This window comes from Mustelus asterias, chromosome 7 (assembly GCF_964213995.1).
Source record: "Mustelus asterias chromosome 7, sMusAst1.hap1.1, whole genome shotgun sequence".
NCBI classification, from domain to species: domain Eukaryota; kingdom Metazoa; phylum Chordata; class Chondrichthyes; order Carcharhiniformes; family Triakidae; genus Mustelus; species Mustelus asterias.
This window is the reverse complement of record NC_135807.1, coordinates 66140026-66164888: the sequence shown is the minus strand read 5'-3', so window position 1 is coordinate 66164888 and position 24863 is coordinate 66140026. Positions and strand designations below refer to the sequence as shown.

At 40.0% G+C, this 24863-nt stretch overlaps 1 protein-coding gene across 5 annotated transcripts in view; it reads left to right on the top strand.

The window, feature by feature from the left end:
- The window catches only part of lypla1 (lysophospholipase 1), a 46506-nt gene that overhangs the window by 6661 nt on the left and 14982 nt on the right, over positions 1-24863 (top strand). For 3 of the 5 annotated variants that reach the window (XM_078216173.1, XM_078216171.1, XM_078216172.1), the window contains exons 2-5: positions 9146-9177; positions 14680-14745; positions 20059-20106; positions 24302-24372. In XM_078216173.1, coding sequence (XP_078072299.1) covers positions 20078-20106; positions 24302-24372 — 100 coding nt within the window. In that variant the 5' untranslated portion in view covers positions 9146-9177; positions 14680-14745; positions 20059-20077. Of the gene's footprint in view, positions 1-9145; positions 9232-14679; positions 14746-20058; positions 20107-24301; positions 24373-24863 lie in introns of all 5 variants that reach the window. The other 2 variants (XM_078216175.1, XM_078216174.1) reach the window with 1 other exon arrangement.

The following is a 24863-nucleotide window of genomic DNA, read 5'->3' as shown; positions in this document are numbered from 1 at the left end:
AATACTTTAGAGAGGTATAGATCAAGCAATCTGAGGCTAATAACACTGATTTGTAAACACTGACAAATTATTTCAGCTATTAAGTTGAATAAGACGTGGGGTTATGCATATTATTTATGCAAGGGAAGAAATAGATTTTATGTTAGACAAGTTTTTGTTTTATAGAATAGTAGGTCCATGAGACACGTTGCTAGTTTATCTGCGGTCAGTCTTTATTTGAGAGAGCAGGACTGTGTTGTTCCTGGCTACAGGAAGATCACATTGTAGAAGTAGGATCGAATTAACATCAGTGATGTTCAATATAGTCTCTTGGAGCAGTTTTGTTGCCTAGGGGGTTCTAAGAGGAATTTTCAACGTGTTTTTTCCCTAATTGTCAATGGGTTTTTGATCTGATTTTTCATCTCCCAGGAGACTGAGACACCTAGGTAGTGAGGAGTCTCTTGACATGACTTTTCTTGTTTGTTTTTATGTTGCACTTCTTCCAACTCCTCAAAAATAAGTAAAATGCCAGTAAAGACATTGTGACTTCTCCCTTAGCACACTCAGTTTGTCCTGAGTTTTATTTGCTTTTCATGTATCTTTACTTTTCATATATTTACATATGTTCAGTTGTTGGGCTTGTTTCTATTTAGTTTTTATTATCTCTCCGTTTGAAAAATGTTAGTTAATTAGAGTTTAACTTTGGAAAATGTTAGTTTATAGTTTAACGTTGCTTAGCCTCTTTAACTTATGTAATTTGCTGCAGGGCACCAATTGGAATGAAAACATTGGTGATAAGATGTGGCATTTAAATGATTAGGTGGAGCATTTTTATTTTGTTAGCTAGAGTACTTTTACTTATTCCAAACCACTCTATTGAGTGCTGTTACTGCTGGATATTTAAACGCAAAGGTTAATTCACTTGTTGAGTAAACATCACCATTCAGTAACTATATGGATATCAATTTCTTTCCTCCAATCCACACAAAAAAATTAAATATTCTGTCCTAAAAGAATAGGATTCATGTCCAGGTAAATTTGTAATGTCCTTGATACTGCAGTCCAGGTGTGCATTCATGGTAACTAGAGATATGGTGAGGCGGTCTGTGACCTTAATGTTCATCTGCTTCCTTTCTTCTTCCAATAAAGTGTGCAATACCATGCTAATTTTTCATGCTTTCTTTCTACTTGACTCACTGCATTGACTCACTTGGTTTCCCTTTTCTCTCATTCTGATTCCTTCACCTCCTGTTAATAGTAGTGTGCCATTTAATCACCTACTGTTCTCTCCCAGAGTGCTTTACCGATCATTCTATTTATTTGCCTGTGAGTCTTTTTCTTCTTCCCAATCCCCTTGCCCATGTTTTTAACTATTGATCTGAGATTTCTCTTAATTCCGAGAAAGGGCTGAAGTATCAACTGCTATCTTTTTAAAAGAGAAAATGACCCAGAAGGATGACACTGGACTACCTCGGTGTCAACAACACCAATGGTGTCTTTAAGAGCACAGTGAAGCAGGGGCAAGGAGGAGACAGTGGTCTAATGGTATTGTAGCAGAACTAGTAATCCAGAGACCTGGGGGAGCAAGGTTCAAATTCCACCATGGCAAATTTGAATTCTGTTTTTATAAAACAAAGTCTAATGCTGACCATTGTCATAAAAACACATTTGGTTCAATAATGTCCTTTGGGAAAGGAAATTTGCCACCTTTACCTGGTCTGGCCGATATGTGACTCCAGGTCCACAGCAATGTGGTTGACTCTTAAATGGCCTGGAAAGCTGCTCAGTTGTATCAAACCACTACAAAGACTATAAGGAATGAAACCAGACTACTTGGCATCAATGTAGACACCAGAAACGACAATGGCAAATTCAACCTTGTTAACTCAGGAAAGTCCTTCTCATTGATTTGGGGCTTGTGTCAAAATTGAGAAAGTTGTCCTTCTGATTACCATGTACTGCTCCTTCTGTCCCCCCCCACCCCACCATTCTCTCTCGCTCCCAGTACTTCGCCATGTTGAACACCACTGGGAGGAAGCACTGAGGTGGCAAGGAACCAGAATGTACTCTAGTGAATTTCAATGTCTCATCACCAAGAGTGGATCAGTCGCACAACTACACACCAAGCTGGCGGGAGCTAAAGGACATAGTTGCTAGACTGGGCCTGCAGCATATGGTGAGGGAAGCAACTAGAGAGGAAAGCATACTTGATCTCATCCTCAGCATCTCCATCATGTTGTGCAGCACTAATAGTGCTAAATGGGATTGATTTTGAAGAGATCTCGTAACTTGACTGGGCAACCAAGAGGTGCTGTGGGCCCTCAGCAGCAGCAGAATTGTAAGCAACTACAATCTTCAACCTCATTGTCCGGCACATTCCCCCACTCTATAATTACTATCAAGCCAATGGGTCAACCCTGGTTCAATGAAGATGCAGGAGGGCGTGCCAGGAGCAGCACTTGGCATACCTAAAAATGAGGTATCAACCTGGTGAAACTACAGCTCAGGGCTACTTGCTTGTCAAACAGCATTAGCAGCTTTATATTTTATACAACACAACAATCGTTCTTTAGGAGCTACATTCAACCTGTTCCTTGCAGTTCTTAAAACCACCAAAGCGTATTATTGACAAATCTAAGAACTATTTTAAAAGACATTGCAGTTTTTCATTGGATTTCTCCTTATGGTGAGAAGCCACAATTGTACTTGGGAACACATTGCCATTCCGTAGAATGTACTGCAGTTGCTTGCCAACATTTACTTCTAAATCACTTCCCTCCTCTACTATTGAGAAGGGCAAGAGGAGCAATGTTGTAGTAACAAAATCAAATCTGAATTCTGCTCCCAAGTCGCACACATTTTTCTACTGTCTTTCCTTCACCATCGCTGGTTCTGTATTCCAGTAAGCCTATGGACGATTGCCATCTTCTCAGTGTAACTGGTGATAAGTAATAAATGCAACCTTTCTAGCATCACCCACACTCTTAGAATTTTTAAATAAGATAGTTATCTCTGAAGCTGTAGCACTATAGTATTTGTTTCAGAAGTCTTTCTCCTGAATGAATTAAAATTTAATCAGCTGTCCTTTCACGAGTAGTCACATGTTGTTATAGGGCTGGGTAAGGGGTTGGCTGAGGAAGGATCATCTAGACACAACTTTGGCTCTATTCTCTCCCCACAGATGCTGTCAGACCTGCTGAGATTTTCCAGCATTTTCTGTTTTTGTGGGTGGGGGGGGGGAAAAAAAGCTCATGCTATCTCAACCCACCCAACAGAGATTAATTCCTGGATTTTCCTGCTTCTGAATACAATTTTAATGTCTGGAAGGAGAGGTTATAACTCCCAATATTTTATTTAAAATTTTGAATTGGTGAGTGGTTAATACACATTAAAGTGAATGGGGCTAAATCAGGGGGAAAAAAACAAACTTGTTTCCCCTTCCTCCCCAACCCAACTAGAGAATAGAGGGACATTTTAAATGGTTATTATAGCTCCTCGTGCCCAAGGTGTGACCACATTAATTTTATGGGGCAAAAACAAATTGCAGGAAGTCGTCTTAGATCAACATTCTCCCCCACGATGCACAATAACTTGTCAATCCTATTCCTTAAACCAGGTGATCCAGCCCCACCTTTTTAAACTTCCCAGTCCAGATTTTAATCATTTCCAACAAATATTTTCCCATCTTCACCCTGTGAATTCCTGATACTGATCAGCTTGGAAAGTGGGAGTTGGACATTTTCATTCATCCCCAGTTCCCTAATCAGAGGGAACGGGCTGTTTGTGTTGGATTGGACTGAATAAAACCTAATCTTGCATGCATTACTAGTAGTAGGTCTGAACAGCCACCGCTTCATCCTTTCGATATATTGCTGGCACTCAGACAGAAAAAGCAGAAATTTTTTTTTTCCAACAGCTGATTGGGGACCAAAGACAGATTTAAGGTATTTGGCAAAAAAAATCTAGAGGTGACATGAAGGAGGAATTTATTTTTTACACAGGTTAGGATTTGATTTGGAGTCACTGTCTGATTCAGCAGTAACCTTCAATAGGGAATTGGATAAACACTTGTATAAGATAAAACATTGCAAGGACGTAGGGAAGGAGCTGGGGAAATGGGCATAACTGGATTGTTCTTCGCAAGAACTGACACACACTCCATGGAACGAATGGCCTCCTGTGTTGTATTGATTCTGTTTTCCTTCAAGCGATTATTGCCTGGAAAGAAAGCATTTTAACATTTGGCGTAGCCATGTCGCAGCACAGGTGCCACTCCAATCAAATTAAAACACATTGCGGAAAGTTAGATGTTTTCATTGGCACATGTTCCTTACAAGTTAATTTTTGGAACAAGATGCCCAGATGATTGTATTCCTGTATTATCAAAATATATTACAACATGTTACCATTTGACGGCGTGTGTTGATGGAGCATTGCAGTGGACTAGAGACAGCATCATATGAGAAGTGTCACTCAGACCTGGTGAGCTGGTGTGAGGATGGGTCATGGTTAAACAAGGAGCTATATATATTATGTATAAAAGCACGTAAGATCTGCGCATAAATTCCACAGAATTAAAGAAGCAACAGAATCTCAAAATTTTCCTTCAATCGTTAACTTCACTTAACTGCGTCCAAGACTAAATAGGAATTTCGGATAAAATGTCTTCATTGAATCCTATTGTATTTATTAAATGCCCGGAGGTCAGGTTTAACTGTACTTCGAGTTTGAATTTTAAATGCTATCTTAAGTCCAGCTTCCAATAAGGCAGTGTTTTACTTGGCCAGTGAATTCAAGAGCCACAATGAATTGATTATATAGGAGTGATACCAGCAGAGCATGAGTTAGTGAAGAATTTACTCATTCTTAATTGCCTATTGACTATTAAATCCAGGTTAACATGAAACATTGGACTGTCACTGTGATATGGGTTTTCACAGAATTCCCTCTCCAGCAGAACTGTGCCAGTTTCAAAATGCAAAAATTTTGCACCTTTGTACGAATTCTCTCGGTTCTCCAGTGCCACTCCAGAGCTTGAGCATAAAGGCTAATGCTTCAGAGTGGTATAGAGGGAGCATTGCACTGGCACTTTTTGGATGAAGCCTTAAACAAAGGCCCAATCTGCCTGTTTGGGTGAATGTGAAAAAGCTTTGAAATGTTTGATTGTTGTGAAAAGCCCTATGTTAATACATTTTTTTTCTTATAATGTGATAATTGTTGGTGACTGCAAATCAACTTCTTTAGCCCAGAAAGTGAACAATTAAGCTGTTCAGTCCCAGTCCTGCATGCTCTAAATAATTGGAGATTTTAAAAAATCTTAATTTTTTTTCTCTTTTTCTTTGCTCATCTCCCTCCACCAATCCAATCCTTCTTTCTCTTTTGATGTACCTACTATAAATTCATCCATTTAAATTAACAGCGCTCTTCAATCTTTCCTTTGTTTATTGCTCAATCTTGCAATCTCACTGATTAAGGGGAGACACTGATTCTTTTGTAGAAAAGTCACTCGGTCTAGATGAGGTGCAACTGATGTTACTGATGGAAGTAAGGATGGAAATTGTGGAAAATTTGGTTACAATCTTCTAAACCTGTTTGTATATGCAAATTAACTGGAACTGGAGGATAGCAAAAAAAGAGTGAGGGATGAACCTGGCAATCGGCTTAATGTGGAAATGCCGGCATTGGACTGGGGTAAACACAGTAAGGAGTCTAACAACACCAGGTTAAAGTCCAACAGGTTTATTTGGTAGCAAACTCCACTAGCTTTCGGAGCGCTGCTCCTTCGTCAGATGGAGTGGAAATCTCTCATGTCATTTCCACTCCATCTGATGAAGGAGCAGCGCTCCGAAAGCTAGTGGCGTTTGCTACCAAATAAACCTGTTGGACTTTAACCTGGTGTTAGACTCCTTACTGAATTGGCTTAATGCCAGGGATGAGGAGATTTCTTTCACAATACAGGACAAAAGTAATTGGCACCTGTGAAATGTGGCTTCATTAATGAAAGCAAGAACAAATATGTTAAAGGCAAGTCATATTTGAATAACTTTGAGTCCAATGATGAAGTAACAGAGAGGCTTAATTAGGTTTTTTTTTAAAAAATGGGATTTGAGTGTCACTGACAAGACCAGCATTCACTGTCCATCCCCAGTTGCCCTTGAGAAGGTGGTGATGAGTTGTCACCTCATACTGGTGCAGTCCATGTGATGGCACTCCCACTCCACCAGGATTTTGACCTACCAATGATATATTTCCAAGTCAGAAGAGTGTGTTGTTTGGAGAATTTGCAGATGAAGCATTCTCATACACCCGTGGACCTTGTCATTCTAGGTGTTGGAGGTTCTGTTGAAGTTTTGGTGAGTTGCTGCAGTGTATTGTAGCCACAGTATGCTGGTGGTAGATGAAGTGAATGGTTCAAGTGGTGAATTTGGTGCCCATCAAGGCTGCTTTTACCTAGGTGGTATCCAACTTCCCCCAAGTGTTTCTGAAGTTGCATTCATCTAGACACTTGAAGAGTGTTCTGTCAAACTCCTGACTTGTGCCTCAAAGATGGAGGAAAGGCTTTGGCAAGGCAGGCGATGAGTCATTGCCCACAGAATAATACCCAGCCTCTGACGTGCTCCGATATCCATGTAATATTTCTATAGCTGGTTCACTTAAGTTTCTGATTAATGATGCTAACAGTGGAGGGTTTTCCTTCAATTCCCATTGACTTCAGTTTTACTATGGCTTCTTGATGCCACATTTGGTCAAGTGCTGCTTTGATGTCAAAGGCATTACTCTCACCTCACCTGAAATTCAGCTCTTTATAGCCCGCATCCAAACATGGGCAAGTGAGGTTTGGAGATGAATGACCCTGGCACAATCCAAACTAAATATCAATGATGAAGTGCTTTCTATCACTTGCTTATGTTTTGAGAGTGATTAATGATTGATGTCAGTGGCTGGATTAGATTTGCCCTGCTTTTTGTGAACAGTACATAGGCTATTTTCCACTGACTAACGTTTATGTATGTATGGACTCTCAAAAGGTGTTTGAATAAAGTAGTGCATAATAAACTTGTTAACAACATTGGAACCTATGGGCTTAAAGGAGAAATGTCTGGTGAATTCAAAGTTGGCTAAAGGAAAGAAAACAGTTGTGTGGAAAGGTTATTTTCCGATTGGAGGGAAAGTGTACAATGGGGTTCCCCAGGACTCTATTAAACTACTATGCTTTCTGAAATATGTTGATATTGGCTATAAAGGACATACTTTCAAAATTTTCAGACAATAGGAAACTCAGAAATATATTAAGCAGTGAGGAGAACAATGCTAGACTTAAACAGGTAGGTACATAGATTAGAGAAGTGTGACCATTTTGATCGGAAGATTGAAGAGAGGTGTTCTAAACGGAATGGTACAATTTAAAGGGGATGCAGGGACACAGCTATAAGATTGTTAATACACAAATTTTTGAAGATAGAAAAACAAGTTGAGAATGCCGTTTAAAAAAAAAACACATATGTGATCCTTGGCTTTATAAATAGCAACATGGAATACAAAACCTACAAAGTTGTGCTAAATCTTTAATAAAACACTGGCTAGGTCCGATTAGGAGTCATATGCCTAATTCTGGGCACCACACTCTGGGAAGGATGCCAAAGTCTTGGAGAGGGTGCAGAGCACAAAATATTTACAAACATGATGGCAAGGGTGTGGGATTTTAGTTGTGTGGAGTGACGAGAAAAGCTGGGGTTGTTGTTAAAGAGAGAAGGTTACGAGAAGATTGATAGATGTTTCAAACACATGAAAGATTTTGAAAGTAAACGAGGAAAAATGGTTTCCTGTGGCATAAGGGTCACTAACCACAGGCCACATATTTGAAGTAATTGCCAGAAGAGGCAGATGTAGTGAATTATGATCTGGAATGTACTGTCTGAAAGTGGTGGAAGCAGATTTAACAGCGACTTTCAAAAGATAATAAGATGCAACATTTTCGAGGGGTGTGGGTCTAATTGGAAAGCTCTTGAAAGGCTATTACAGGTATGATGAGTCTTCTGCCACGACATTTTAAATCGTATTATTCAACAAGGTCCCTTTTGCCCTCTTCATGCAATGATAAATTTGTACTGCCAGATGTTTACTGGGTAAGAATAGTTTGAACTGAGAAGTGCAGAAAAAGTCTAACTGGGCCTGAGGTGCCCCCAGTTTCCAGCAAATTCTGAACCATTATCTTTATTGCAATGCAGCTTTTGTCCACAGCCATGACGGTTGTGATTTTGTTTTAAAAAAGAAAAGCTTTCACAGATGCTACTGTCTTTTTTTTAGTGCAACTTTCCATCTTATGTCAATCAAGGCTGCTATTGTCCTTCCCCTACTTTTCACCCTGACCTCTAACCTTGCCCTACTTTAACACTTGACGCTTTCTAATCTTGCTGTACATTTCTCCTTTGTGCTCCTAACAGTTTTTCCCAACCAGCAACATTGCAATGTGACAATATCACAGGAGATCAGTTAGCATTTTGAAATATGCTTGTGTATGCACTTCCTGTCCAACCTCCTGTGGCCATTTTTGGCAAATTGTGAAATTAAACATTGAAACTGCCTATGTAAACATTTTGAAGGGTGACCCTTTATGTAAAATGGTGTTCTGTTAGTTACCAACTTTGAAGTTACAATTGGAAGATGTTTATATGATGTGAGAACAAGATGTTTGTAACAGCCTGCAGTACAACTATGAAACAAAATAAAATTTATGGAAATAATTTTAGACTTGAGAGTACCCGTGCCAGTGCACAAATCCCAACTGTGTTTCAGGTGATTAATCAATGAAGAAATATGACTGAATTGATACTTCTAAACAACAAAAAAAGAATGGTTCCCCTAATTTGTTGCCTAACAATGTAAATTTATCAGTTTATCTTCTCAAAAATTGTCCATGGACAATGGCTAACATTGGAAAGTTAGAAACAGTTGTTGGGTTTTGTGAATTTTAGTTTTGACCTTCAAGGACAAAGGTAGGCATGTCCTATTTTCTCTCGATTCTATCTTGTTGCTACGTGTATTCACCATACAGTTAATTTGGTCAAATTTAAGCAAACTTTTATTTAGGGTATTTTGACATTTCATAATTTATTAATAACAATTTTAAAGAGTTCTTAACTTTGTTTCTCTCCTTTATTTGAAGGTTATCTTCCTACATGGATTAGGAGATACTGGGTAAGAGGATACTTTTTTTAAAGAAGGTTTTGTGTGCAACGTACCATTTCAAAGGTAATACTGTAAAACCTGGATTTATACTCTGTCATTCCTCGTTGGTTCAATAAATATACTGTGGTGTGATAGGAAAATCAAGATGATCCCATTCCTGAAATGATGGGTTGGTTTGTCCCTGTCACTGTGAGGACAGAGCACTTCAATACCCGTCCGCGTCCCTCAGCCACAAATGGAGTAAACATGTTTAAGGTTTCTCACATACTGGCATACACAAATGAAAGGGTACATGTCTAAGTGCTGATTAAGGACAGGTTGGGGCTTGATTGTAGTTACCCGGCCTCCATAATCAAATAGCACTCCCAACCTTATTTTCTAGTCTTACATGTGATGGGCATGCATGTGGCTGAGCTCTGAGGGGGCTACTGGCACAATAAAAACCAAACCACAACATAACTATTATTACATGAATAATCAATATATTCATTACTGAATAGAAAACTTAGTGCCTCCCGTAACCAAGCAGTATTGAATCGAAAGTGTAGACAAAGCACGTTGGCAACGACAGTGGATAATCACTGAAACTATTCATCAAATACCAATTTAATCCCTTTATTTGATAAAGCCAATTTCAGTGTTCAGTGTCAAGATCCGTGGTGATGGCAGTTCAGTGACCGGATACCTGGATTGGCAGGAATTCAGTGACTGGATCCTTGGCAACGAGTTAGTTCGGTGACCGGATTCCTGGCAGGGGCAGTTTTCTCGGTGACCAGATCACTGGTGATGTTAGAATCCCCAAAATGCAAAAGAGGCCATTTGGCCCATCTAGTCTGCACTAACTCTCCTAAAGAGCATCCCAAATAGACTCCAGTCCGAATGCCCTGTATATTTACCCCATTAATCCCACTAACCTACACATCTTGGGACACTAAGGATGCATGTATTAGACAAGGCTGGCACAGTGGTTAGCACGGCTGCCTCACAGCAACAGGGACCTGGGTTGGATTCCAGCCTAGTGTGACTCTGTGGAGTTTGCATGTTGTCTGTGTGGGTTTCTTCTGGGTGCCCCAGTTTCCTCCCACTGTCCAAATATGTGTCAGGTTAGGTGGATTAGCCATGGTAAATGCAAGACGTTACAGTGATAGGACAGAGGGGAGAACCTGGGTGGATGCCCTTTCAGAGAGTTGGTGCAGATCCGATGAGTTGGATGGCCTTGTCTACACTGTAGGTTACCATGGCTTATGAGACTAGTGCGGCATGACAAATGAGCTTGTTCTCTTCTGTACATGGAACATGTAATTCTTTCCGCACAAGAGCGTGCAGTCTGGAACTGCTTTTCTGCAAGCCACTAGCACTTTAAAATAAAATCAAGCAGCTATGGCTGCCCCTTTCAATTTGCTATGGTAACTCTAAGCAATCTGCACCATCAGTAATATATACATTTTTTGAAATATCAATGCTTCACAAGAATCAAGCAAACCTAGAAGCCATGGTCAAATCTCAATAACCAGCGGATGCATCAATAAATTGTAAACAAAATCTAGAAGTTTTTTTTCCCAACTTCTGAAAAAACATAATGTTCTGGTTGTAATTATTTTTGTCAGGATTGGAAATGAGTGAGCAATTTAATAGGATTGAACAGAATAGAAAGGAAATCACCACAGCTAGTGATACAGAACTGAATACAGTATGACAATTACTATTGTACGAAAGATGCTGTAAATAGACTTTTCCTAAAAGCAAAGCATTTGAAGACAAGTGCTGTGTAATGGGCAAAGATCACCTAAATCAGGCAGGATCAAGCATTGAAAGTGCTGGTAGAGATGCATTTCAAAGGACATGAACATTTCCAAAATAGGTGGGAATGAAATAGAATTGAGTTCTTGTTCCTTTTGCTAGAATATTTATATTTATATTTCTCACAAGTGATCCCTGGCAGCTGATTCTTTTTAAAAAAGATTGTGTCTATCAAAATGTGATATTTGATGTACATTGAATATGTACCATATGATAGACTTTATTATATATATATTGTTATTGGCTGTCTGTCGATTCAAGGATGATGTCTACTCAGTTCTGGTTTTCTGCCATGGGTCATGGCAGACTGATTAGCCTGATTCCCGACTCTCAGATCTTTGGGTACATCCATAGAATCCCTACATTGCAGAAGGAGGCCATTCAGCCCATTGAGTCTGCAAATATTCTCCGATAAAGCATATTATTCAGGCCCATATCGTAGCCTTGTGCATTTGTTATGGCTAACCCACCTAGCCTACACATCTTTGTGACACTAAAGGACAATTTAGTATGGCCAATCCATCTAACCTGCGCATCCTTGAACTGTGGGAGGAAACCAGAGCACCCAGAGGAAACCCAAACAGACGCGGAGAACGTGCAAACTCCACGCAGACAGTCACCCAGGCAGCAGTGCTAACCACTGTACCATCGAGCCGTCCTGGGACAGGATGTCCACAAAATAATGGGATCTGGAGTGCAGGATTTGCTTACTTTTCTTTCCTTTGCTGCTTCATGAAAATGTTATTCCTCAAAATTATGATGCAGCTTGATGGGCAAATTGTTGTCATTGTGTCATTTTAATGATTGGTAGCAAGCTCCTCCCAGTTGTTAAAGTCAATGCAGCTACACTTCAAGGAAAATTTCAGAGTGTCTTTAGAGCATTTTCTTTGTCCTCCCTGGCCTTTTGAGAGTTGAGAAAACATGATCTAGTGGGAAAGGTGCTTTTTGGCCATCTGGGTACAGTATCCAGTCCATTGAAGTTGATCTCACTGAAGTTTTGCTTGAATGCTTGTGGATCTGGCTTCAAGGTGGCATGAGCATTTGTTCGACTGTTTTCTTAGTGGATCAGAAGGGTGCGGCAAAGGCATTGCTGATGGAATTTCTCCAGCGCTTGTATATGTGAATGATATACAAAGTGGCCCTCACAATAGTACAGGTGTTTTGACGACTACTCTGTACACTAGGACTTTGGTTGGCCTGTGTGGAGGGCTTTGTTGTCAAAACACCTGCTACCGTATTTTGTAGAGGCTGAGCTGATGCCCCTATCTGGTGTTGGATTTCCTTGTCAGTGGTGACCTTTGAGAAAGGTGCTGCCAAATTATATAAAGTGCTCAACATGGAATCTCTCCATCAACATATGTGGCAAGTAAATTATTTGGCTGATCAGGTGTAGGTTGAGTTTTATTTTGGCAACATTCAAGGACAAGTTGAATTTCTTGTATGTAGAGTTGACGAGAGCAAGTGTGGCTTGCAAATCTGTTACAGAGTAGGCAATGACACTGTAATCATTCACAAACTTTATCATGTATCTTTATGGTGATCAGTTTAATTTTGGCATGGCAGGCGACTGAGGTTAGAATTTTCCATCTGGGTGGTGTTTAATACTGACACTGGAGGACATTTGACCTTGGATGAGGTGAATAGCCACTGTTAGATTGTAAGTAGTAAGAAGATAATCCCACACAACCCTGTTCAGCCTTGGTCTGAATTTTGAAGGTGACTGTCACAGATTTCTCACTCGACAGTTGCAGAGATTGTGATGAAGTTTGTTGGACGTCCAAATCATTGGAGCACAATCCCCAGATTTGCTGAGTCATTGCTTTGGTCTGGTTGATGAATGTAATGAAGAGTTCCTGATGGTGCTCTGGACATTATGTTTGGATTTGCCTGGCAACAAAGACCATGTCAGTGATTTAGGTTTAAAGTCACACTCTGTCTCTGAAAGAATTTCCTCAGCCACAGGAAATCAACAATCCAAAAGAATATATGTCAAGATTTTCTCTAATGGGCAAGAACGAAATACGTTTTTATATATGAAGGTATCTATATTCCTGTATTAAGAATCAGATGAACATAATCCGATAGAATTATTTACACTGATAGGAAATAGATATAACTTTAAGTAATTTTTATGTTTGTAATTGTGTGATAGGAATAAGGTCATTTTAATTTTAAGCTTAATTTATATTTCTGTATTTGTGCGAAAGGAAATTGCGTTTTGGTTTCACTTTTTAAAAAAAAAGTTACCTGCAGGTCTGTGGGTTTGTTTAGATGCCTACATTTGAAATAAGGTTTGGTGACTCCAAAGCAAACACGATTAAAACAAAAACAGGGCTATTGCCTAGCAATGAAGAGGCCACATGGGAATAGATAGCAGTTTGAGTTCAGTTGAAAGAATTCAATCCATTCACAGAATCTACTGGAACAGGCATGAAGGAAAACTGCAGAAGGGATTTCCCAAACTGAAAGGTCCCAAAACCAGGGAGAGGGACAAAAGGAAGTTCCAAGAAGATCTTCGAGTTTAAGGGAATGGGCAAGAATCTGGAATAGGTCCTGTTCAGTGACGGGCTTGTGAGAAGCCAGAAATTTTAAGAGGACCCAGACGTTAGTAACTCCTTATTATGGGCCTCTGAAGCAGTGATGTTCTGGGTATCTGAGGGATTGTGTGGAAGGTGAAGTTTGAACGCACGTGACAATCCAGATAGAGGAACACTGGAAAGAGAGGTTGAAACCCTGTAGGTGGATCCTTGGTGATGGCATCCAAGAGAAAATGTTGTTTTGGCAGGGATTCCAAGGCATGTCTTTCAAGAGCAGAGATTGAAAACTTTCGTGAAAGTTAGATTTCCAGTGAGATCTGTTGGTGGGCAGTGTATGACAAATGTCTGGGGGGACTTGAGAAATCTGTAGAAGTTGTTTGGGTGGCATCTGTCGCTTGGTTTCGGAAAGACAGTTCGCCTATTGATTTACATGGGCTGTGTAATTTGAACATTGGAGTACAAGGCAGGTTTTGTAACTTGTGTTATCCTTACAAATTTGTATATATCTATAAAGATATAGTTGGGTTTCTCATTTAATAAATGTTTTATTCTTCGTTAAAAGTTTATCAGCAGTCCTGTGACTCTATTGAGTAGTCACCCTCTATCTGTTAAGCCAGATTCTACCCTGGGATCTGATTTCTCCAGAATTAACATCAGCTAGGATCATAACACTGGGTTATCTAATTGTTGATGGTCTAATATACCTTGTGATAACTATTCTCCAGCATTCATCCACTCTGCCTAATGCTGTGCACCACGTGGTACCATCACACACAATAAAAACATGGTTTGTTTCTGAAATCTTTTAACATTTTATATTGCACAATAGGCAACATAACTCAAAATTATCTATCTTTCATTTCATAAAGGCATATATTTTCTATCAGTTGGACTTCTCCAGCTTGCTTCATTTGGGCCTTGGCATTTCTCAATTAGGAACAGCCTGTAACGTATATTGGAATTGTTTGTCTGTGTGCAGCATGGAACCAGATTCAGCAAATGTGTTGTACATTTGTATAATTTGCAGTTACCTGCTGCTTATTTAATATTTGCACACATTGGTTCCTTGGTTGAGCTAAACAAAGTGGCTGGCATCCGTCTTCATTGGGAATGTTTCAGATTTTAACGTGCAGCATTTGTTAGTTACTGTCTTTACATGCTTTGTATTTTGTAGACATGGCTGGGCAGAGGGCTTGGCAGCTATCAAGACTCCACATGTGAAATACATATGCCCGCATGCGTAAGTACATTAATGGAAAATTTTTAAAGGTCTATTTTTGACTTGTTTGAATGTCCATATCAAAATAAAGCAGCATGTTTGCTACAATTGCTTTATTCTTTCATGAGGTATAGGCACCGCTGGCAAGGTCAGCATTTGTTGCCCATCCTTAATTTTCCTTCAGTTGAGTGGCTTATTAGGCCATTTCAGAGGGCAGTTAAGAATCAACCATGATGTTGCAGGTCTGAAGTCAAATGGAGGCCAGTCCAGGTTAGAATGGCAGATTTCCTTCCCTAAAAGGCATCGGTGAACCAGATGGATTTTTATGTTAATCGATGAAAGTTTTATGGTAACCGTTATTGACACTAGCTTCCATTCCAGATTTTATTAACTGAATTTGAATTCCACCAGCTGACATGGTCAGATTTGAACCTATGTTCCAGAGCAGTAGAATAAAAGCAAAATACTGCAGATCATGGAAATCTGAAATAAAAAACAGAAAATGCAGGAAAGACTCAGCAGGTCTGGCAGCATCTGTGGAAAGAAGAGTCATATGGACTCAATTGTTTTTCTCTCCATAGATGCTGCCAGACTTGCTGAGTCTTTCCAGCATTTTCTGTTTCTATCCCAGCACATTAGCCTGGGCCTCTGGATTAGTAATCCAGTGATGTTATCACTACACCAACATCTTCCCCCAAATTCGGTAAAGCAGATATGTTGTTAAAAATCTTATCAGTTGCATCTTTCCTGTGCACATATCCCTGGCGATTTAATTTTGAAAGCAAACAGAATGCTACCAGCTGCAATGAAATTAACAACTGAGTTTTGTTAAAGGTTGGAAAATGTAAAAATTCTAATTATTGACTGAGACAGGCATCAGTTTTGTGTGAGAAGCACTTCAGGAATCATTTACAAAACATCAGATTTAATGTTAGTGGACGCATTTTTTAAAACCAACAAACCTGAGCTGCCAGACATTAGGGAGGCCCTGACAGGCCCACATCATCCTTTTGTTCAAGAAATATGAGCAGGAGTTGGCCAATTGACGCCCCCCCCACCCTACCGAGCCTGCTCTGCCATCCATAAAGACCATGGCAGATCTTTGATCTCAACTTCATTTTCCTGCCTGATCATCTTATCCTTTGAATCCCTAGGCATTCAAAAATCTTATTGATTTCAACTTTGAATACACTGAGCTTCCACAGCACTCTCAGGTAGAGAATTCAAAAGATTTACAACCTCTAAATGAAGGGACGACTCATATGAGCCTTTATGGCTGGCCCCTTATCCTGAGACTATGTCCCCTGATTCTCGATCATTTAAACAGGGAAAACAGTTACTTAACATTTATCCTCTCAAGCCCTGTTAATCTTTCAATGGAGGTATAGAAACCAACAAAGGATGACTTAAAAAAAAATAGGGGGAGTATGAGAGAAAACTAGGAAGAAATCTCACCAGACAGTAAAAGCTTCCTCAAGTATATAAAAAAGGCAAATCACGGTTGAAGTAAGCAGAAGGTGAGACTGGGGAATTAATGGGAAACAAGGAACTGGCAAAAACTTTGAATAAGTATTTTATATTTGTCTTCATAAACAAAAAACAGCCCATGAATAGTAGAAAATCAAGATGTGAAAGGGAGGAAGGAACTTATGATCGTTGGAGAAAAAGTTATTGAGAAAACTAATAGGAGTTAAGGCTCACCGTTTCCCTGGGACCTGGTGGCTTTCATCCCAGGGTATTAAAAGAAGTGGTTGAGGAGTTGGTAGATGAATTGGTTGCAATCTTCCAAAATTCCAAAGGTCCCAGCAGATTAGAAAAGCTTGTTGAAGCAAAGAAGGAGATAGAAAACAGGAAACTATAGGCCAGTTAGCCTGAAGTCTGTCTTTGTGGAAAATGGCAGAATATTATTCGGAGGATAATAGCAGGACATTTAGAACATCATAATACTACCAGGCAGGGTCAACATGGTTTTGTGAAAGGGAAAATATATTAGACAAAATTATTAGGGTTTTTTGAGACTATAACAAGTAGGGTGGATAAAGCAAGATTGACAGTTGCAGTTTATTTGGATTTCTAAAAGGCTTTGTCCTTGTTGTTTTGTTCAATATTGGGCCCTCACAACTCCCCAGCCCATCCATTCGTCATGCCTGATCTATCCAACTCATGCCCTCTACTCACGTCCAATGGCCCCTCAGAACCTCCATGGCACCCTATGCTCCTATTCATCCCATGGCCCCTTTAGCCCCTAAGCTAAATTAGTGCCATACAAACATGCATATGAACATACAAATGAAGAGCAGGAGTAGAATATTTGGCCTCTTGAGCTTGCTTCACCATTCAATAAGATCTGATCTGATTGTGGCCTAAATGCCACTTTCCTGCCTACTCCTGATACCCTTTGACTCCCTTGTTAGTCAAGAATCTATGTACATCTGCCTTAAAGATATTCAGTGGAGTATTGTGTGCAGTTTTGGTGTGCTTATCTGAGGAAAGATGTCTTTGCTATAGAGGGAGTAGAGCGAAGGTTTACCAGGCTGATTTCTGAGGTGGCCGGTCTGTCATGTGAGGAGAGGCTAAGTCGGTTAGGATTGATTTCATTAGAGTTTAGAACAGATCTCGTAGAAACTTATAAAATTCTAACGGGGTTAGACGGGTAGATTCAGAAAGAATATTCCCGATGGTGGGGGAGTCAAGAACTAAGGGTGATACTATAAGGATAAGGGGCAAACCTTTTAGAACTGAGGTGAGGAGAAATTTCTTCACCCAGAGAGTGGTGAATCTGTGAGATTCACTACCACAGAGTAGTTGATGCCAAAACGTTGAGTGATTTTAAGAAGAAATTATATATAGCTCTTGGGGCTGAAGGGATATGAGGAGAAGAGAGGATCAGGATATTAAATTTGATAATGAATGGCGGAGCAGGCTCAAAGGGCCAAATGGCCTACTGCTGCTTCTAGTTTCTGTTTCTGTGACCCTGTCTCCATCACTGTCTGGGGACGAGCGCTCCAAAGATCTATGACCCTCAGAGAAAAAAAATCGAATTTCTGCGTTAAATGGGAGCCCCCTTTTAATCTGTATCTCCCAGTTCTCTTTTCTCCCACAAGATGAAATGATATCTCCGTATCCAGTCTGTTAACCCCCTCAGGATCTTATGAGATCACCTTTCATTCTTCTAAACCCAAATAGATACAGTCCCAACCTGTCCAAGCTTTCCTCATAGGATAACTCCTTCACCCCAGAAATCTGTAAGGTGAACCTTCTTTGAACTGCTTCTGAAGCAATTATGTTCTTTCGTAGAATCATCACATCCCTACAGTGCATAAGGAGGCCATTCGGCCCATCAAATCTGCACCAACTATTTGGCAGAGTATCTTACCCAGGCTGCTACTCTACAAAAGGAAGCTTTTCCATAAAAGCCCTTAAGTACATTTATATCCCCTCAATACTTAAGAAAGCAAACATTTGTCATGACCCCCCCCCGCCCCAGTTAACTTAAAGCTGCCAATTAAACTGTGAACCTTCAGCTTCCCGAACAAAAGTAATGACAGATTGCAGAAGCAATAAAATCCATATTAATGTCAACACACATCGATTGAAATTGCTGGATTTTTTCACTCTTGAGACGCAGGCGGGCTTTTCAAAATTTCAGGGCAGTGGATTTTAATAACTCGTCAGTTTCACAGTTCCACAGATTTTATCCATCCGTCATGACCATTTATACCTCCGTCCTGAAATTGTGGAATGCACACTGCGGCTTGAGGTCGCTCCTGGAATGACAATCTGATCTGCTTTTCCTATAAATTGAGTTTGAACAGACCAGCTGCTTTGTAATTCTTGCCTCTATGCTTCATGTCCTGCCCTCTATGCCCTACTGGCAAAAATGGCAACTGGCCAAAGAATCTAAAAAGGGATATAGATACATACAAACATATGAATTAGGAGCAGAAGTAGGCCACCTGGCCCCTCAGGCTTGCTCCACCATTAAATACGATCATGGCTGAACTGATCATAACTTCAACTCCACATTTCCACCTCACCTTCCTTGCCCCCCAGTAATCCTTCACCTGCTTGCTTATCAAGAATTTATCTAGCTCTACCGTAGAAATATTCAAAGACCCTGCTTTCACCACCTTTTGAGGAAGAGAATTCCAAAGAAAAACTTATCTCTGTCTAAAATGGGTGACCTTTTATTTTTAAACAACGACCCCTAGTTCTAGGTTCTCCCACAAGAGGAAACATTCCTTCCGCATCTTAAATGGCTTCCAGGACCTCATCTTCCAAATGTCTTAGACATAATAAGCAGGCAATGTGAAGATTAAAGTTGTCCACAAATATTACTTTTGTTAAAAACTGCTCCTATTTCTTAATTAATACTCTGTTCAGCAGTGTTGTTACTGTTGGGGAGTCCATAAACTATTCCCATAGTAGTTTCTACTCTTTGTTATTTCTTATCTTCACTCCTGCGAATTCCACTTCCTGCTTTATGAAGCCAAGATTCTTCATCAGTACTGTTCTTAATATTGTCCATTATTATTTGAGCTACCTCTTTTCCATTTGTCTTGGAATTGTCAAGAATATTTAGTTCCCAATCTTGGTCTCTGTGCAACAGCATCTCTTCAATGACTAGTAGAGCAAACCCTATTTGTGCCATTAATCTGTCTATCTTGCTACAAATGCTTCATTCGCTCTGATAAAGCACCTTTCATTTTAATGTTTAATCAATTTCCCTGATTTGATCAGATGCACTTTCCCTGTTAAACTTTTATACCTTCCTGTGAGACTCTATTTATCTTTACCTGAAACACTACAGTGCTCCATGGTCTTGACTTTTCTTTTTGGGTTTATATATTTCCCTTGCATGAATGATTCCCTTCCCTTCTTTCCCCTCCACTTCTGCCAGTCTCCTCAATTTAAAGTCCTATTTACAACTCAAGTTATATAATCTGTCAGGACACTGTTTCACCTCAGTTTAAGTGGTGTGTGTCCCAAAGGAGAAGTTCTGTCTTTGCACAGTACCAGTGTCATTGGCACAGAAATTGAAACCTTTGTCTTCTGCATCACTGTTGAAATCATGCATTCAGCTTTCTGATTTGTTTGATCCAACGCCAATCCAGAAATTAACTTTTTTAAAGTTGTAGGTCGAAATCCTGAAACTTTCTAATAGTACTATGAGTCTACCTCCACCACAAGGTCTGCAGTGGTTCCAGAAGGTGGCTCACCATCACCTTCTCAAGGGCAATTAGGGTTGGACAGTAAATACAGTGTTTGCCAGTGATGCTTATACCCCATGAACTATTTTTTAAAAGTTAATGTATGGTCTGTGTTTGTTTTTAGGCCTATTGCTCCTGTCACAATGAACTTCAGAATGAATATGTCATCTTGGTAAGTGTTTGATGAGAATGGATGCTATTTGTAATTCTAGTGCAGTTGGTTTGTATGAAATGTCATAGGGATGCAAGACATTTTAGGAGTGCACTAGTAATGTTCCTTACTGAATAAGATTTTCCAGTTTGTGTAATGCTGCAAACCAGTACTGTCCTTCCTCAATCCCTTTCTGTCTGTCAAATATATTTTTGGAGCTTAGTGTCCTGTTCGATCTTCCTTCGAATTGCAATGCCTAACCCCTCCAATAATAAAATAACCCAAGCCTAGCCAAAGCAGGACCTGAATGACATTCCTGCTTAAGCTTCCACTTGGAGAGTAATATTTGCTTCATGTAAATGTCATAGTGACTGTTGAACAAAGCTGACCACAGGAATGTAGGACTTGGGAACAGGAGTAGGTATTTGGCCCTTTGAACCTGCTCCGACATCAATAAGATCATTGCCTGATCTGATTTTGATCTCAACTCCACCTTCCTGTCTGTCCCAGCCTCCACTGCTTTCTGGAGAAGAGATTTCCATAGACTAACAACCCCCAGAGGAAGATTCCTCCACGTCTACGTCTTAAATCAGAGACTACTTATTCTTTAACAGTGCCCTCCTTCCAGTATCCACTCAATGAAGTCCCATCAGGATCTTGCATTTACTAAGATCACCTCTCATTCTTCTTAACTCCTGTGGATATTGGCCCAACCTGTTCAATCCTTCTTCATAAGATGAGCCTTTCATCCCAGGAATGAGTTGAGTGAACCTGCTCTGAACTGTTTCTAATGCAGTTGCATCCTTTTTCAAATAATGAGACCAAAATTGTAGGCAGTACCTGACATGTGGGCTCAGAGACTCTGCAACTACAATAAAACATCCTAACTTTTATATTCGATTTTCCCTTGCAATAAGCACAAATATTCTGTTTGCTTTCTTAATCACTTGCTGTACCTGCACACTAACTTTTGTGATTCATGTACCAGGGCACCCAGATCCCTCTGTACTACAGAATTCAGCATTCTTGTTCTATTTAAATAGTATATTTTTTTCTTCTTGCCAAAGTGGATAAGTTTGCATTTTCCCACTTTTGCTGATTTTCAGTGGCTGGGTGCCACCATTTCCTGAGTTCCCTCCATTTATGTTCTGGAGGTCACCATTGTCCAAAACTGCCCTGGAGCAGCCATTACAATGCCTTGCTGCTGTTGCCATGGTGGAGGAGTATTAGGAGCCAGAGTTGGCCCTTCAATCCTACTCGGTCATTCAGTTAGGTCATAGCTGAACTATACCTCGGCTCCATTTGTTCTCATCTAACAAAAATCCATCTTAACGCCTTGAAAGCTCCAGTTGTCCCAAAAGCCCACAGCATTTTGCAGGAGAAAATTCCAGATTGCTACAATCCGTGTTTTTAAAAAAAAGTGTTTCCTGATTTTATTCCTAAATAGCCTGGCTCAAACTTAAGGATATGCCCTCAATTTTAGCAGCAGATAAAATAGCTCCTACCCAACAAACACTTCAAATATTTTAGTCACTGATCAGATCACTTGTCAGTTTCCTATGCTAAAAGGAATATAAGCAACATTTATCATATCTGTGCTCATAATTTCATCCTCATAGTTCTGGCATCATATTGTTGTTCTGTGCTGTGATCATTTGAAGCCAATTTGTCCTTCCTGAGGTGGTGAACCCAAAAATAAACTCTGTGCATCAGATGGCATCTGACTTAGACTGTATATAACTGAAATGTAACTTCCTCCCCTTTGTATTCCAAACCCCTTGAGATAAAGGCCAACGTTTCGTTTGTCTCTTTAATTGCTTTATGCATCAGTCTGCTAGCTTTTAATTAATTTTGTAGTTGAACTTCCAAATCGCTTTGCTCCTTTAGATTCAAAGTGGATGGCATCAAACATGTCCACGTTGAACTCCATCAGCTATAGTATTGTCCACTCCTATTAATGAGTCTCTCTCTTTGCAACTTCCCATTCCCATCAGTGTCAGCTCTGGCTCAGTTAGTAGCATTCTCTTGAGCCTGAATGTATGGGTTCAACTCCCCAGAGATTTGAGGACAAAACTGTTGGTTGGCATTATAGTGCACTGTAGATTATCTGGCCATCAATCACATTGCTGTTTTTTGGGAGCTTGCAGTATACAAATTGGCTGTACTCCATCATTATCAACTTGATGGGAGGTGTGATGGTGGTGGTTGGGGTGCAGGAGATTCTCTACTGGTTGAAGTCATACCTAGCACCAAGGGATGATGGTTCGGATTGTTGAAAGCCAATCATCTCCGCCCCAGGACACCTGCAGGCGTTCCTCAGGGTAATGTCCTAGGCCCAACTATCTTCAGCTGTTTCTTCAATGACCTTCATAAAGTCAAAAATAAGAATGTTCCCTGATGATTGCACGCTTCAGTATCACTGAACACTCCTCAGATACTGAAGCAGTCGATATCTGCATGTATCAAGATCTGGATAGCATTCTGGCTTGGACTGATAAGTGACAAGTAACATTGATTCCACACAAGTGCTAGACTGTGACCACCCCCAAAAGAAAATCTAACCCCATCGCCCTTGACATTACCATTGCTGAATCCCCCACTTATCAACCTTCTGGAGATTACCATTGACCAGAAATTGAACTGGATCAACCATATAAATACCGTGACTACAAGAGCAGGTCAGAGGCTAGAAATTCTGTGGTGTATAATTTGCCTCCTGTCTCCCCTAAGCCATCTATGAAGCATAAGGTAGTAGTGTGATTAAGTACTTTCCACTTGCCTGGATGGTGCTGCTCTAACAGCATTCAAAAAGCTTGACACTGTCCAGGAGCCACTTGATTGGCACCCCATTCACAACCTTAAAACATTCACTCCCTCTGCCACAACATACTGACAGCAATGTGCACCATCTGAAAGATGCAGTGCAGCAACTTGTCAAGCTCCCTTTGAAAGCATCTTCCAAACCCACGCCTACCACCTAGAAAAATAGTAGTTGCTTAGGAGCACCACCACCTGTTAGTTCTCCTAAGCCACACACTATCTTGACTTGAAACTGTATCCCTGTTCCTTCATAGTCACTAGGTCAAAATTTGGAACTTCTTTCCTAATATCACTGAGTGTACCTACACCAGTTGGACTGTATTACTTCAAGAAGGTGACTCAGCACCATCTCCTCGAGGGCAATTAGGAATGGGTAACAAATGCTGGCTTTGTCAACAATACTTAAGTCCCATGAATAAAGAATGAAATAAGATATAACCATTACTTACCTGGATGATGTGCAGTATTAACAACTGCATCCAACATCTCAAAGCATTTAAAGCACTTCTCTGGATTGACATACCCACCGCTGGACTTAATATCTTCTTCTTTCATCACTAACTCTCTGGCCAGAGGAATGACAGAAATTGTGGGGGTGGGAGATCACAGCAAAGCAATATTGGGCGAGTTGCTGCAGTACATTTGGTATGTAGTACATTTATTTAGCCCCTTTTATGATCTGTGTCCCAATGTGCATGAATGATATACTTTTGAAATACAGGACATTTCTTTCCAGAAATATTTTTACATTTATGCTCACTTTAAGTAGTCAAAACTATACATCTGGGCATTATCAATATTATTCTCTAAGTATCCACTTACAGTCGGCGCCATATAGAAGACTAGTGCTCTTCTTCACCCAACATTTGTTGGTGAGCAAGACATTGGAAAGTATTGCATCCTAAGAGAAAGCAACCACAATGATGACCTTTGACACAATCTTGAGGTTCAAAAATATTTAAAGTTGGGGCTCTGATAACTTGGAATGGGCTAAATTCAAATAAATAAATTTTCACCGAGACAAGAGGAACACTCTAAATTACAAGGCTAAACAAACTAACAAAGAGAGTGTGCAAACTAATTCCTAGAAGTCTTGCAGGGAGAAAGAGTTTACTGAGGTAACAAGAAAATGCAGGAACATTTAAAATGGAGCACAGAGAAATAAAACACAAGGGCCAAGTCTAAAGCAAAGATGGAACAGTACTTAAATGGTAAGAAGAGAGGAAAAAAGCCCATAAGCTCAAAATGGGCTTCGAACTGAGGAATACAAAATAATAACTAACCAAAATGAAGAGGTACTCACAGGAAGATATGAACAACATGGGTTATCTGAGTTTAGGGAGGCCAAGTTCATTCATTACAGATTTGTCAGTAAAAATGTTTTTTTTCCCCATAGGTTTGATATCTTTGGACTTTCTGTGGATTCTATTGAGGATGAGGGAGGAATCAAAAATGCAGCAGAAAGTGGTATGGGAGAAGAGAACTTTGCGCAACTAGTGCTTAATTAAGTCACAAATTGTTATTGTTGATAGTTTAATCCATGTTCAGACTTTCAAGAGCTAGGCGGCTTTGAAACTTTTTGCCTCATCCATTAACTGCTTGAGAAAACATTTTGGGTAACATTTATATCATTTATCTAACCATCTGCTTAATTTACTAATATTCTGAGATGTGTTACTGTTATTACATGTTTTTCAGAGTTTCCACTTCTCTCTGTTGGCCTATCTTTAATATTTCACCTTGTAAAATATTTGACTGAGAGATGAAGTAAGTTTCCATCCCCAGGGTCCTCGGGGAATCCAATCAATTCAATTTCTTCTTGCCTTCCTTCCTAGCCTGAACTCCTGATTTCCTTGCACCTCTTCTCCAGTATTTGAGGTTGATTTTCTTTTTCATTGGCACTTTGCTCTGTCCTTTGCAACTCCGTTTAAAAACCACCCCAACTCCTGCCTTCAAGG